This window comes from Balaenoptera physalus, assembly GCF_965194825.1.
Source record: "Balaenoptera physalus genome assembly, chromosome: 5".
In the NCBI taxonomy this organism is placed as follows: Eukaryota; Metazoa; Chordata; class Mammalia; order Artiodactyla; family Balaenopteridae; genus Balaenoptera; species Balaenoptera physalus.
The window spans coordinates 79,729,546-79,746,379 of NC_138884.1; the positions used below are offsets into that span (position 1 = coordinate 79,729,546).

The 16,834-nt window shown below is 37.5% G+C and overlaps 1 protein-coding gene across 4 annotated transcripts; it reads left to right on the plus strand.

Moving 5' to 3' along the window:
* Positions 1–335: 335 nt before the first annotated feature.
* On the plus strand, positions 336–13,319 carry COMMD8 (COMM domain containing 8). 4 transcript variants are annotated; one of them, XM_082462513.1, is made up of 5 exons: positions 336–482; positions 4,953–5,111; positions 9,672–9,824; positions 11,172–11,327; positions 12,400–13,319. In XM_082462513.1, exons 1-5 carry the CDS (start codon positions 417–419, stop codon positions 12,418–12,420), a joined length of 555 nt encoding a protein of 184 aa, XP_082318639.1. In that variant the 5' UTR covers positions 336–416; the 3' UTR covers positions 12,421–13,319. The 4 variants fall into 4 exon arrangements, with proteins under 4 accessions (XP_082318639.1, XP_082318638.1, XP_082318641.1 ...); XM_082462515.1 differs by lacking the exon at positions 336–482 and adding an exon at positions 7,462–7,516 and having other exon boundaries at positions 4,968–5,111; XM_082462514.1 differs by lacking the exons at positions 336–482; positions 4,953–5,111 and adding exons at positions 5,487–5,521; positions 7,462–7,516.
* The last annotated feature ends 3,515 nt before the right edge of the window (positions 13,320–16,834 follow it).

A 16,834-nucleotide genomic window follows, 5' to 3' on the forward strand; every position in this document is an offset into this window, starting at 1 on the left:
CATTTTAAATAAAATCATTTAAAAATAAAACTTTGAATAGAAAATTTAGAAAAACTAAAAGGGAATCAAAGTCACCTGTAATCCGCGAAATGAAAGATAACCATAACTCTGTGCAGAGAAAGTTTAATAAAACTCTTAACAAAGTTGCCAACTGCTTTGAGAGATTCGCGAACATGCCTTCCATGTAATACCATAGGGGTGTATAACCAACGTTTCAACGTCGCAACAGGCAGAAAGTATTTTCCTTACTCATCGGGAAACCGAGGCCTCCATCTCTGCGCAAGCGCACAAGGGCTCCAGCGTCTCCAGGCCCGCCCCGCCCACCCCGACCAGCTGGGTAGAGTCACGTGAGCGAGCCGCGGCCTCAAAGGAGACGCCAGGAATGGTCATGTGACCCAGCCCCACTACTCGCAGGGATGGAGCCGGAAGAGGGGGTTCCCTTGTGGCGGCTACAGAAGCTTCCTGCCGAGCTGGGCCTGCAGGTGAGGAGGGCGCCAGGGGCGGCTGCGCGGGGCCGGGCTCTGGGACGGCCTGGCGTGCGGGGCAGGTCCCACCTGGACGCCTTTGCCGGGCTCGCGCCCGCTTCCCAGAGAAAGGAGGAGGAAGGGGTGTGATTTCGGGTGGCCCGCCCCCTGCGCCCCGTGGAGAGTTGCGGAGGCCGAGGCTTGGGTCGCCACCTCTGCGTCCCGGCCTGCAGTGGCCTCTCTGGGCGGTTTGCACGCAGACGCCCGCCGGGCCGCGCCCGCACCTGAGTGGGGACTACCTATTCGCTCCCGCGAGCGGCGGGACCAAGTGACCCGGGCCGGGGGGTGGAGTCGCCCCGTAGTCTTTGAAAACTTACAACCTGGACGGGGTGGTTTGCAACCTCTCGTATACGATTCATTCATTCATTAATTCATTCATTCAGCACGAAGCTCCCCAACGCTCCCCATGCACTAGGCACAGTGCCAGGTGTTTGGGGTGCTTTGGTGACCTAGAGAGGCATACCATACCCCCTTGAGGGCGACAGAGAAAAAAAAAATGCTACCAAAACTGGGAGACTTACTTTAGGTAGGGTGGTCCAAGGTGGACCTTACCTCAGGAGGTGACATATACGTTGGCAACTCCAGTCTAAGAAGGAACCTGGTTTATGAGAGTCTGGAAAAAGCAGCCTTATTCGTTTGTTCAGACGACTTTTCATTGAAGTCTACTATGTGCTGAATGCCCTGATGGGATAAGGTAAAATGGTGAATGAGGCAGCCTGTACCCTGGTGGACCTTGTCATCTAACAAGGAAACCAAACTGAGTTATCCAGTAGGGAGTTTGTGGGAGAGGTAGCAACCCAGATTTGAAGGGGCAAGGGAAGGTTTTCCAGAGCGGCTGCCTAGATTTCTAGCTTGGGTCCTGAAGGAGGAGTAGGAACCAGACTGGGCAGAGGGGAGAGAGAGAGTTTCCGGCCAGGGAATAGCAGGTACAAAGGTAGAAGAAGAAAGCCAGCCCCAGGGAAATTTCAGGACCTGCTCTAGTTTTAGAGGCTGAAGTTCAGAGTGGGAAGCAGAGCAGGGAGATGTAAGTCTAGACAGGTGAGCAGGAGTCTCTGTATACCATGCTCCTGTGTTTAGTCTTAATACCAAAGGCGCTGGCAGTTTAAAGTATTGTTTTTGGCAGCAGCAAATTTTTAGTTTGAAAGGTGAGAGGAATGTGGAGGCCGTAAGTACATATAAAGAAATTTTGACTGTGACCTGTGTGAAAGGAAGAAAACCCAATGGTTGCTGTAAGAGGAAAATCTGACTGAGAAGTGTTTTTTTCCTCCCTTGAACTTTCAAGTTAAAAAACCCTTAGTGCCCCAGGTCTCATGACCCTAAGGAAATTTGCCAACAGCTAAAAAAAAAGGCAATATATATGCAAAATTGAGTTTCAGCTTGAGCTCTAGGAACTGTGGTCCTTTGCCCTCTGACTTCAGAGTGCTAACACTTTGTATTGTAATTAATATGTTAACATGTTTACTCCCACTTTTTCTGTGCCCCAACAATTGAGGCCTGATTAAGTCTTCCCTGAATACAGCTGCTTAACTGGTCCTCTTGCCACTGGTCTCTTTTATTCGGAACTCCTTCAGGGTAGATACTTTGTTTATATCCCCAGTTCTTGAGAGTTATGTCTGGCCCAAGGTGATTTCTTAATCAGTGTTTGCTGAAGGAAAGAATCAATTAATGTTTACTAAGCTCAGTTTTATCATTGGGCCTGACATCTGGATCCCAGGCTATGGTGGCCTGGCTTTCAGTGTCCATGATATGCAGCTTTGAATAAGTCCCAAATCTGTTCCATTTACAATGGATGAAGGTTGGGAGCAGGGGCTTAGCCTGCTAATGTGACAGAGGAGTATGTGGTAGGCAGCTTTTATAAGTCCCAAATCTCCACCTTCCTTCCTTTTCTGTTCCATTTACAATGGGGATAGTGTGGGGAGATAGAGGGGAATAAACTTACTTATCCTACCAGGATCAAGAAAAACCATCTTAACTCTTTACTCTGATTTTACAAATGAGGAAACTAAAATGTCAGTAGAGGGTTTGGGTAACTTACCCAAAGTTGTCAGACTATTGTAATAAGTGGCAAAGTGGAAACAGATGCTCAGATATGTTGACTTTGACTCTTGTATTAGCTTCCTGCTCCTGTCTTCATTCTACCTGCGTACTACAAAGATACGGCCCATAACCTTTACTGCCAGGTATGTAGATGACTCCTGAATCTCTGGATCCAAAAATCTCTTCCCTGAGTGTCAGGCTGCTGCTTAGATACACCCACAGGTATCTCAAATTCAGTATATCCTTGGCTGAGCTCCTCGTCTTTCTCCCTGACTTACTCCTTCTGTAGCTATAGCCTCATTTTTAGTTTGTGACACCGCCACTTTCCGAGTCATTCAACCTGAAAGTCTGAGTATCATCCTTGGTCCTCCTTTTCACATCTTCTTTACCTCCCTGCTGCCTCCAATTTGAGTGTCCTCAACAGTAACAATCTCCCCCCCACCGCCCCCGCCAACCTCTTGCTGGTAAATGGAAGATGGGAGCCTTTGGACTCACCTCTTTCCCTTTTCCCTCCTTATATCTCCCGACCTGTTGGCAGATTTATAGAACCATAATGCAGATATGTGAATAGGTTGCTTCCCTACTGAACACACATTAAAGTCTCAGCTCTTTTGCACTGTATACAAGGCCCTTGGTGATTTGGCCTCCACCACCTCTCCAGCTTTGTATGCTGTCATCTCCCAAATTGCGCCATGTGGTTTTACAGTTTTATCCTATGCATATGCAGCTGCTTGTGACTAGAAATGCCCTTCTCCTGTTTGGCCAACTACCATCCTTTAAGACATACTTTCCCCTCCTTCTTCTGTGCTGTTTTGTACCTTCTGTAAACTTGTATTATAACTCCTATCATCCTAAATTACATTTATTTATTGATATATTAGTTTTCTCTAATGGACTGAGGCTCTGATATGTAGGACCTTATCTTATTTATCCTCAGTTTCCTCATTTGTAAAATGAGGATAATAGCAAGGCTTACTTCACAGGGTTATAGTGAAGATCAGCACAGTGTTTGGTACATAATTCGGGCTCTATAAATGGTAGTTATAGTTATTTTTCTTTGTATTTACATTAACTTGTTTAGTAACTGGAATGAAGTGCTCATTACATATTTGTGAATTAATTAAAAAAATATATTCCAAAAGGATAGCACTCTTATTTTTCAGTTTGAGTTCTGAGTTTTGTTTTAGCATGGGGGACAGTTTGGGATAAGATGAAATATAGGTAGAGAATTTTGAATGAATTTCAAGTTGAAAATGTTGGTTAATTTATGATAACTAAAAATTCTGTTCACGTAGCGCTTTAGCCATCATTTGGAAGTAGGGTCACCAGTTGCTCATCTCTGTTCCGATATGTGTGGTGTTATAGAGGAGTTATTGCTTAAAATGGACTGGAATATGATCCAGGAGAAAAGAGTTGGAAGCCTTGCTGCTTAAATGCATTTCCAAGTTGTTTGGGTTCAAGTATGCTTCTTACAAGACACAAATATCCCTTGAGAAGGAAAACCGTATTTATCATTTGCCTAGAATAGTGCTGGTATAGTAGGTACTCAGTTAATATATGTTAAAGGCATGGAACATAGTACCAGTAGTAGTAGTAATAGTGATGATGATAATAATAATAAGACGACGAAGGATAACAATGGCAAGCAGTGTTTAATGCCAGGAGTGTGCCAAGTGATCTGCATGTATTCTTCAATCCATACAACAACATTATAGGGATAGATGATATCCTCGTTTTACACACGAGGAAACAGGCACAGAATGTTTAAATAACTTGGCAAAACTAGTATGTGGTGGAAATAGGATTCAGCCTAGCCAGTTTTGTTTCAAAATCCAGTCTTAATTACTGTGTTTAGTTATATATGTGTTAGCGTTTCCATTGCTGGCATTAAGGTAAGGTAGAGAGAAAGGAATATAAAAAAGAGAAAGAAAGGCACCGAGGGCTTTTTTGGAGTGGACCAAAAGAAGTAAGTGTGGGTGTTGTGGAAAACGGAGAGAAGAGGTGTGTAGATCTACAGTTAAAAGACTTTGATCTAAGAGTCATACCTTGTTTTTTGGTTATTGGTATAAATCCGATGTCTAAGGAATCCCAAGGAGAAACTTTTACATTCACCATCTTTCTTTCAGGAACTTTGGAGAAACAACAGTGTATCTATAAAATTATTTTAGCTTCTGAAGGTGGACAAAATTACAGAAAGTCTGTTTTTTTGTGTGTGTGTGAAGCTCTAACTTTTAATTAATAAAATAATGTTAAGGTTAGTTGCTTTTCAACCTCAGCTGCTCCTGAAGATAACATGAACTTCTCCCAACACCATTTATGTGCTACAAGGAAGATAAATCTGTTTTATAATTTTACTTATAATTACATTTATTTCTCTTTTTTTCTCTCCAGCTTCTTCATAAAATAATTGATGGCATTTGTGGCCGAACTCATCCTCCTCTCTACCAGGATTATCACAGTGTTTGGGATTCAACAGAATGGATGCATGTTCTAGAAGACATTACCAACTTTTTCAAAGCTGTAGTTGGTAAAAATTTATCTGATGAAGAGGTAACTTCATTCCAAATTTATATACCTTATGATAAATAATAAATTTGTGTTCAGATTTTTTTTTATTAAGTTGGTCTTCAGGGCACTATGTAAAACAAGGGCCATCATTATTAAGTGTATAATAGATAACAATAAAAACCTCATAATTGTAAGTGGAAAATCTGTGGAAGTTCTGGATTTTTGTAGTTTTGTTTTTGGTTGTTTGTGTTTTTTAAAATTGTGAAACATTTAAATCATAAAGAAGAAACCTGAAAGTTATATAACTGACACCTATATTCCCATTACCACAATTAAACAGTTGTTAAAATTTTATTTTATGTATTTCAGGTTTGTGTGTGTTTTAGAAACAAGGCATTACAGATACACATAAATATCACCCTCCCCCTAGAGATGACCACTTGTGAAGTTGTGTGCGTGTTTTGTATTCTATATTGTGTGAATATTTGCATCTTTAAGCAATATATACAATTATTTGAACTGTTTAAACGTGTAACTTGTAAATGGTAATGTTTGTATCCATTTGTAATTTTTCTGCAACATTGCGTTTTAGATTTACCAATGTTCATAAATGTAGATCTGGTTTATGTGTTTTAACCCCTTGTAGTATTTGGTGATCGGAATTAGTAGGACTTATTTTTCTATCCCCCTGCTGATGAACAGTTGGGTCATTGCCTCTTTCATTATTATGAATAGTGCTGCTACAAACATTTTGTATGTGTCTTTTTGTACACACATGGGCCAGCTTTTCTAGGATAGACATCTTGAAGTGAAATTGCAGGGTCATGGGGTATCCTTCCATTGAATTGCTTTTGTACCTTTGTCAAAAGTCATTTGGGCATGTTTGTGTAGGTTGCCCACTTGGAAAAAAAAATGGAGTTATGTATGTTTGTCATTTTGATTTCGATGATATTCTGAATATGAGTTCTTGGATATATGTATTTTAAATATCTTTTATGTTGCTTGCCTTTTCAGTCTCAATAGTAGTATCTTTTGGTGAATAGAAGTTCTGAATTTTAATCAAGTCCTATTTGTTAGTATTTCTTTTGATGGTTAGTGATATTAATGCTGTGTTTAAGAAATATTTGTGCCAGAGCCATGAAAGTATTTTTGTATGCTTTCTTGTAGAAGCTTGATTGTTTTAACTTTTACATTTATGTCATTGATGCATTTTGAATTAATATTTGTGTATGAAGTAGGGGACACATTCAAATTTTTCCATATGATATCCACTTGACCTAGTACCATTTATTGAAAAGACCATCCTTGCCCCATAGAATTGCTGTGCAGCCTTTCTTGGAAATCAGGTGACCATATATGTATGGTTCTCTATCTGGACTCTTTTTCTACTCCATTAGTCTGTTTGTCTATGTTTGCCCATACTGCAATGTCTTAATTATTGTAGAATTAAAGCTATATTACATTAAGTTTTGATATCTGGTAGTAGAAGAGCTTCAACCTTGTGTTTCTTCAAGATTGCTTTGGTTACTCTAGATCCTTTGTATTTTCAGGTGTAAATCAGCTTGTCAGTTTTAACCAAAAAACCTGCTGGAATTTTGATGGGGAGTATTAGCTTGGGCTGCCACAACAAAATACCTTGGAGTGAGTAGCTTAAATAACAGGAATTAATTTCTTGCAGTTCTAGAGTCTAGGGAGTCCAAAATCAAGGTACGGCTGATTCTGGTCCCTGGTGAGGGCTTTTTTCCTTGCTGCAGATGATTGCCTTCTTGCTGTGTCCTCACATGGCTGTGGAGGTAGGGGTGGAGACAGCAAACTCTCTGGTGCTTCTTATAAGGGCACTGATCCCATCATGAGGGTCCCACCTTCATGACCTCATCTAAACCTGATTATCTCTCAAAGGCCCCATTTCTCGATATCACCTTGAAGGTCAGAGTTTTAACATGAATTTTGAGGGGACATTAAGTGCATAGCATGGGATTGCACTGAATCTCTAGACTATTTTGGAGAGAATTGACATCTTAACAGTACTGAGCCTTCTGATCTACGAATATGGTAGAACCTTCCATTTGTTTAGATTAGCTTCAGTTTCGCTCTAATATTTTGTAGTTCTCAGTGTAGAGGCCTTGCAAATATTTTGTTGGATTTATTTCTAAGTAACTGATGTTTCTGATGTTCTTTAATTTTGCTCTCCAATTGCATATTGCTAGTATGTGGTAACAATGTTGATTTTTATGTACTTACTCTGTGTCCAACAATCTTTCTAAATTTATTTACTATATATAATGGTTTATAAATTTTTTTGGATTTTTTTGTATGCAATCATTTTCTTTTTCAATTTTAATACCTTTTATTTCTTTTTTTCCCCCCTTATTGCACTGGCTAATACCTTCAGGACAGTTTTGAGGACAAAAAAAAAGCAGTGCCTTGTTCCTGACCTTACAGAGAATGTATGTGTTCACTATTTCACAATTTAGTGTGTTAGCTGTATGATTTTATGGGTATCCGTGATTAGATTAAAGAAGCTTCCTACAATTCTTACTTTGCTGAGAATTTTTATCATTAATAGGTATTGAATTTTATCAAATGCTTTTTTCCTGAATTTATTATTTTCACCTTTATTTTGTTAATGTGATGCCTTGCATTGATTTTTGAATGTTAAACTAACCTTACATTGCCAAAATAAACTCAACTTGGTCATGATGTATTATCTTTTTGTAATGTATCTTTTGGTTTGATTTGCCAATATTTTGTTTAGGATTTTTTCATCTATATTTGAGTGATATTGGCCCATAATTTTTTTATTCCTATAATGTTTTTGTCAGAATATAAAGTTTTATTCTGGTCTCATGGAATGAATTAGGAAGTTGTTTTTTTTTTTCTTTTTTCCTTTTTCTCTGAAAGTGTTTATGTAAGATTTATTTCTTTTGTCACTTAGTACTGTGTTACCATGTTGCTTAATTTTCAGATATTTGGAATTTTTTTCAGTTATGATTTAATTACACAGTGCCTCAAAAATATAAATAGTATGGTTCCAATCCTTTGAAATCTGTTGTGATTTGTGACATGGCTCAGCATATGGTTCATTTTCGGGGATGTCCAATATACATTTGAAGATAATATGTATTCTGCAATCGTAGGGTGTAGTGTTCTATGTGTAGTTAGGTTAAGCAGAAAATGCTTTTCAATGCTATATTTTTACTGATTTTTTTGTCTCTTTCTATCAGTTACTGAGAGGTTTGTTAACACCTCTAATTATGAAAGTTGATTTACCCATTTCTCTTTTTCTTCCAAGTTTTGGTTCTTTATATATTTTGAAGCGGTGTTATTAGGTGTACACAAATTTATGATTGTTATGTATTTCTGTTGAACAACCCTTTTGCTATCCTGCTCTATTTCTTAAAGTCTATGTTTTCTGATATATTAATGTAGGTATATCAGCTTTAGTGGTTTCCAAGTGTATTCACTCTTATTCTGCTTCATTGGTCAGCCCTTTTTACTTTCTGTTTTGCAAAAATTTGTTAAAACCTCTTGTTTATTGGTTATGCATCCTCATCTTATTGTTTCATGGTTATAGAAGTTTTTTTTTTTCATTTATTCATACTACTATTTTAAAGGGTATGTGAAAGGAGAGTGTGACTGTTGTTTACATTTTAAACAGAAAGGCCCTAAAGATGCTCAGCATCACTAATCATTAGAGAAATGCAAATCAAAACTACCATGAGGTATCACCTCACACCGGTCAGAATGGCCATCATCAAAAAATCTACAAACAATAAATGGTGGAGAGGGTGTAGAGAAAAGGGAACCCTCATACACAGTTGGTAGGAATGTAAATTGATACAGCTGCTATGGAAAACAGTATGGAGGTTCCTTAAAACAACTAAAAATAGAACTACCATATGACCAAACAATCCCACTACTGGGCATATACCCAGAGAAAACCATAATTCAAAAAAACACATGCACCCCAGTGTTCATAGCAGAACTATTTACAGTAGCCAGGACATGGAAGCAACCTAAATGTCCATCAAAAGAGGAATGGATAAAGAAGATGTGGTACATGTATACAGTGGACTATTACTCTGCCATAAAAAGGAATGAAATTAGGTCATCTGTAGAGACGTGGATGAACCTAGGGAGTGTCATACAGAGTGAAGTAAGTCAGAAAGAGAAAAGTGAATATCATATTCCGCATATATGTGGAATCTAGAAAAGTATAGATGGTCTTATTTGCAAAGGAGAAATAGAGACAGAGACGTAGAGAACAAATGTATGGATACCAAGGGGGAAAGGGGTGGGGTAGGAGGAATTAGGAGACTGGGATTGACACATATACATTATCAATACTATGTATAAAATAGACAACTGATGGGAACATACTGTATAGCACAGGGAATTCTGCCTAATGCACTGGGGTAACCTAAATGGGAGGGAAGTCCAGAAGGGAGGGGAGATCTGTATGTGTGTGGCTGATTCATTTTGTTGTGCAGTGGAGGCTAGCACAACATTGTAAAGCAACCCTACTCCAATAAAAATTAATTAAAAAAATAAACAGAAAGGCCCTTTCACTTATTTTCTAACCATCTATTTTTATTTTCATAGATATCTCAGCAGTTGGATCAGTTGAATTCATCTCATCAAGAAGCTATCATGAAATGCTTAAAAAGTAGGAAAGATGAAATCAAGCAGGCTCTGTTGGAAGAAATAGTTGATATTTCCTCTTCACAGCTACAGGATTTTGATTGGCAGTTAAAGGTGAGAATATATTTATTAGTATTTATGCTTTTTATTTCATTTTTTGAATAGATTTATTTTTTGTAACATTATATATCTAAAATTTCTGTATTTTTGAGAATACATTTTCCTAAAAATGTATCAGAGATAATTAAAATTACATCTTTGTGTTAACTTGGGCATCAGTAAGTGCACTGCAGACATCTAAACCATGTATAGTAAATTACAAGTATAATAAATTTAATTAAGTAAAGCTTTAAGTCATTAAAGGACTAAAAGTCATGTAGACGAAGGAATAGATATGTGCTCTGTGGCTCTGGCGAATAGGACAAAGGCTAAAGTGTATGATTTGTAATAAGATAGGTTTCAATTCAACCTAAGAAATAATAATTTAACCACCATGAGTATCTGAAAATTATCTTAACCTCTTTTTGAGTTAGCACACTCCTTCTCATAGCTGGTACTCAAGCATAGGCTGAGAAACCACTTGTTGGAAATATTGAGGAAAATTATTGATGAGGCAGACAACCTGAAGGCGATGCTTTCTCAGATGTTATGGGTCCTGTATTTTGGAGAGAGGATGGAGGAGCTACGTGAAGGTTTGTTTGGTCCTGTAGTGTATGTACCACAAGGGAGATCCTTTGAGGTTGGTTGTCAGGGAGGGAGTCCTTTACTATTGCCCAAGTAAATTTTTGCAAGTGGTAGCACTCCAAAATTCAGTTATTGTGGGGTTACTGGCTCAGATTTCAGGAAAACTGAGTTTCTCTTTGCCATCTGCCAGTGAAGCTATGATGCTTGTTTCAAAAAGCTTTAGTATCGTAAACAGTTGGTTCTTCCATTTCCTCTAGACAGAAGGTAGAAGAGGTAAAAGTGTCAAATGTTTTTGTTGAGTGGCTTTGATCAAAGATGGTATCTTGATAACATTTTTCAATAGTTTAGTAGAGAGTTAGCTGCTCATTATTTAAGCATCTAATTTCTGAGAGTTACCAGTGTTTTTAGTTTTATCTTTGTACACGGACTTTCATCCTCTTGTTATCTTACACTTCTTTAAAATTCTCTGTTTCTTGATGCATTGGAGCCATTCAGTACTTCCCAGCCATAACGCTGCTCTAGATTTCTACTCCTACCATAAAATCCTGACTGGTTGTCTTTTTTCCCTAAACTACTTTCTTTTCTTTTTCTGTTCTTCAGATATATGCTGGTTTGGCATGGGTTTAATTTCTTTTATTCCTTTCACATTTCCCTGTACTTCATAGCAAACAGGAGTACTCTTTTTTCTTTAACGTGTTGTTCGTAAGCTCTGATGCATATTTAATATATTCCTTTTTAATACTACTTATTAATTAGTATTTTTCTCATTTTAAACAGCTTGCACTTTCTAGTGACAAGATTGCTACACTACAAATGCCACTTTTAAACCTTCATCTAGATGTAAAAGAAAATGGTGAAGTCAAGCCGTATTCTGTTGAAATGAGTAAAGAAGAGCTGCAGAATCTAATAACTTCCTTGGAAGCAGCTAATAAGGTATGTGTTTTAATTTTTTTGTATGGTTCAAAATATTTAAGTTCTGATTGATACCATTAGAGCAATATAAGAAAAACTAATCATTTATGTTTAATATTTCTTTTGTTCCTGATATTTTATGTCAAGCACAGAAGATACTTTGTTGATATGTTCTTCTCTAGTTTTAGATATCACATTAATTATAAATTTAATTTACATTAATAGAACATAATTTATCAAGTAGTTATTTTTTTTAAAGAATTAACAGCCAGATTTATTTTGCTGCAGTGCTCATTAATGGTAAAAAAATTTTTTTTAACTTGGAGTTGTGAAATTAGTTGATTCTGAAGACATTTAACGATTAAAAATAGTTAATGGTCTTGAAGAAAAGATTGTCTTATTTAACTGGACAAATGGTAGAAAATCGCTTTAAGTACAGGAGACAAAATATGGTTTGTAGTTATTATGACAAAAATCAGCTTGAGACAAAATAGAGCTAATGAAGGACCAAAAGCTTTACATTTACAAAGGAACGGCTAAGTAACAGTAACAATTCCGAGTGTTTAACTAATGTGAAAAATAGTATTTAGACAGTAGAAACTGCTGCCATGAGGAAGACATAAAAATAATTCCCTACGTTGCGTATGTTCCTTTCCTTGTTGCCGAGCGTCGTCTCTAGTGATCGTGTCTCAAGGATTAAAGTCAGTCATTCTTACCAGCCTCTCTTGCCACTAACCCATCTTCTTGGCTCGATCTTTTTGAAACTGTGGTATACTTCATCTTCCCTCCATACTCTGCAGTCGCTCGGCCATCATGGTGCCTTGATGACTGGTCCACATGCCCAGTAACAAACTGGTAGCCTGGCTTGCCTTTGGATGGGGCTACAAGTCTGAAGGGGTGTGTGACAGGGCCTGGTGTAAATGTGAGATGAGTCTGAACCATGGATCCTGGCAGACCTGTGCCTTCTGTGCATTGTACTTGTTGTCAGTTCTCCAGCCCCTTCTTCAGAGATTTCAGAACATCTCATTCAGCAGATACTGGCATCATTCTGGTATAACCTGATTCCCGCCCTTCCCTCCCTTTGTGTTTTAAGGTGGTCCTGCAGTTGAAATAACTGGAAATGATGAATACCAACATTATTGGATTCCACTGCTACAAGTGATATGGCAGAGTGAATACCATGTGTTAGAAAACCTGCAGTATACTCTTATGGCCCGCTGAGAAAGCAGCAGTGTTGAGATTACAAAGACAACAATTTATCAACTTCCCTAAAGAACAGGAAATTATATGGTTGACAAGAAATGCATAAAAACATGAAAGATGAAAAGGCTATAATAGCAGTTTATATTTTCATAATGACTGTTTTGCTTCATTTATTAAATATTTGAGAAACCTTTATAGATATACAGTTTTATTGAAAGCTAAAAGTAGGCTCTAAAGTAATGTAAACTTACAAGCACAAATATACTTGAATATTGCTTAAAGAACTATGTGAATAGCAAGGATGTTTATTATGGATATATATGGTTAATTTGTGATATTTTTAAAAAATAACTTTTAAAGAATGTATAAGCTACATCTGTAACTCAGGAGATTCCATGTTTTTCTCATATTTCAAAGGAAAGTTTATAAAATGTAAAATTTCTAAGTGCTCCAGACATGAAAAAACACTAAATCTGTGTGAACGATTTTGAGTTTTGAATTCTAGAAACTAAAATCTCATATTAGAACATAGATAAAAATGAAAATAACACTGTAACTTCTGTATTTCTGTGTCTGATCAGGAGAGTATGCTCTGATAAAAAGAATACATGTCATTGCATAGAGTATACATTACTATCAAAATGTCAGCTAAGACTGTATATAGACCACATTTGTTGTAAACTCTTAATTTGTTATAAATTCGTAATGAAGTTTTGGATGTTAACAACTTCATTGGAAAACAGACCATTTTTAATTTCAGTTACCTTTAAAAACAAGCGTTTTGAGCAAATAAAAAATATTTTATTTTTATATATTGCTGTATTTCAGATGACTTTCTACATAACTCAATAACACATCATTGGTGCCTGATTTTTGCAAGATTTATAACTCATTAGAGCATCAGATTATTATTCGAGGTGTCCAGAGCATTCCCTCTTATTCTCATCATACAGGTGAGGGTAGGCTTAGCGAGATTAATAAAAGTGAGTGCAGTCTAGATGGTGCTACTCAAAACGTGTCTGTAGGCTAATGCCACTCTATGAACTGTTTGTTACAGCTTGGTGATTACATGTGGAGCTTGTGCCAGAATGTTCATCAATATACTGCTTTCTTCACTGAGAAATTTTGGCCAGGAAAAAAAAAAATCAGCTGAACTAACCAGCGTGCTTTGGGAGGTAGTTGTTTTACCTTCTTGTGCAAATTCCGTATGTCGTTGTGGACCAGTAACAGTTTGTAGGCGAGCACTTTCAATAATACTGATATAGGGTCCTTCAGAATTTCAGCCCTCCACAAAGTCCTTCCTTTGAGAAGGGAAAAACCTTACTCTACTTAGTCCTTCTCTCACTACATTATTACTATATTACCATATGTAAACGCTTATTGAAATCTGACTGATATAAACTGCACATATTTAAAGTGGGCAGTCTGATCAGTTTTGACATCTGCACACCCATGAAAGCGTCACCTCAAGGTGGTGAAAAACCAGTCACTCCTGAAAGTGTCATCCTACTCCTTCGTAATCCTTACTCCTGCGCCCTTTCCCCCCAGACAACCACTGATCTGCTTCCTGCTGTTATAGATTAGTTCCCATTTTCCAGAGTTTAATATAAATGGAATCATACAGTATGTTCTTTTTTTGTGTGATCTGGCTTCTTTCAGTATTATTTTAAGTTCATCCATGATACTGCATATATCAGTGGTTCATTCCTTTTTATTGTCGAGAAGTATTCTGTTGTAGAATTCCACCATCATTTGTTTATCTGTTCACCTGTTAATGGATGTTTTGGTTGTTAAACAGTTTTTGGCTGTGACAATACACAGAATGCTATGAACATTCTTGTATGTGTCTTTGTATGGATATATGCTTTCTTTTGGAAGTAAATACTTAGGAGTGAAATGGCTGGATCATGTGGTAGGTGTATGTTTTTCTTTTCAAGAAACTGCCAAACTATATTCCAAAGTGATTTTTACCATTTTACATTCCATACCACAGTCTGTGAGAGTTCCACCTCCACCTCCTTGCTAACACTTGGTATGGTCCGTCTTTCTAATTTCAGCTGTTCTTAGGTGTGTTGTGGTATCTCATTGTTGTTTTAATAATATTCATTTCCCTAATGATGTTGAGTATCTTTTCATGTGCTTATTTGCTGTCTGTATATCTTTTTGGTGAAGTGTCCAGATCAGTTTTCCATTTTTAAATTGGATTGTTTTCTTCCGAGTTTTGGGAATTCTTTATATAGCCTGGATACAAGTCTTTATCACATATATGCCTTGAAAGTATTTAAATATTCTCTCCTAATCTGTGGCTTATCTTTTTTTTTGTAAATAGTTTATTTTTTTAGAACAGTTTTGGATATACAGAAAAATCAAGCAGATTGTACAAAGAGATCTCATATACCCTGCATCCAGTTTCCACTGTTATTAACATTGTAGTATGGAACATTTGTTATAATTGATGAACTAATATCAATATATTATTATTAACTAAATTCCATAGTTTATTTAGATTTCCTAAGTTTTTACCTAATGTCCTTTTTCTCTTCCAGTATTCCATTTCATATTTGTCATGTCTCCTTAGGCTTCTCTTGCTGTGATAATTTCCCATACTTGTTTTTGATGACCTTGATAGTGTGAGGAATATGGGTGAGATATTTTGTAGGATGCCCCTCTATTGGAATTTAATATTTGTCTCCTGTGTACACTGGGCTTGTGGGTTTTGGGCAGGAAGATCACAGAGGTAAAGTGCCATTTACATCACATCATTTCAAGGGTACAGACTCTTAACAGTATTTATGACTTGACATTGACCTTGATCACCCGGCGGAGGTAGTGTTTGTCAAGTTTTTTCACTGTAAAGTTATTCTTTATTTCTCCTTCTTCCATACTGTCCTCTTTGGAAGGAAGCCACTATGTACAACCCAAACTTAAGGAATTAGGCTCCCCCTCCTTGAGGTCCAAATATTTACATAAATCCTTTGGAATTCTTCCACATAGATTTGTCTCTTATATTTATTAATTAATATAATCATTTATATAGTATGGACTCATGGATATTTATTTTATACTTTGGGTTATAATCCAGTATTACTTATTTTATTACTTAAATTGTTTCAGCTTTGGCTATTTGGAGCTCTTCACTGGGCTCCTTTGTCCTTTTGACATACCCCTGTCAGCGGAGGTGGATTTTATTTATTTATTTTATATTATCTCCTTAACTTTCTGGCAATACAAGATGCTCCATGCTCATCTTGTCAATTTCCTTCCCAATCCTAGAATCAACCATTTCTCCAAGAAGCCCTGGTTCAGTTTATTGAAGAATGGCATTAGAAACCAAGCTGGGTATGCTCATTGTTGTTTTTTTGGGCCCTCTCAGCTGACCGAACAAAGAAATCCATGCATGTAAACTAACCTGTGTATATACACATATCTATAAATACTTCTTTAAATAATCATCTGTGTATTAAGCTGCACGTGAGTTCCTCCTGATGTCTCCAACTCTGCTTCATTACACAGGGATCATCATTCTACCCTCCCTTATCTGTGAATTCACATTCCAGCAGTGAGAAACCTGAATCCCACCATTCACCATTCATTCCAGAATATATATAGCAGTCCAGATTGTTAATCTGTACCCCAGTGGGGGAGGGGAATTTTTTTTTTTTTTTTTCCAGGAAGGATTTATTCCTTTTGCCTTTAGTCTCACAGACTCCACTCATTTCCAAGTTACTTGGGTCAGTACCTCTTGGGTCAGTACCTCTCCTCCCTTCATGAGGTTGTTTAATACATTTGTAATACAGTGAGATTTTTTTGCCATAATCTGTCTTCCTTGCTGGGATCCCCCAACTTCTTAAATTTAAATTTGCATACATTAAGGTGTATTCTTTGTGTTGAACAGTTGAGTTTTTTTTTTTTTTTTTTTTTAATATTTTTGAACCTCAAGTAATTTTCACTTTTATATATTCCAGTTTACCAATATTTACCCTATGGTTTCTTGTGTTGCTCTTTTCTTTTCTTTTTTTCTCTTTTTTTTAAATATTTAATTAATTAATTTATTTATGGCTGTGTTGGGTCTTCGTTTCTGTGCGAGGGCTTTCTCCAGTTGCAGCAAGTGGGGGCCATTCTTCATCGCGGTGCGCGGGCCTCTCACTATCGCGGCCTCTGTTGTTGCTGAGCACAGGCTCCGGACGCGCAGGCTCAGTAGTTGTGGCTCACGGGCCCCGTTGCTCCGCGGCATATGGGATCCTCCCAGACCAGGGCGCGAACCCGTGTCCCCTGCATTGGCAGGCAGATTCTCAACCACTGCGCCACCAGGGAAGCCCGAACAG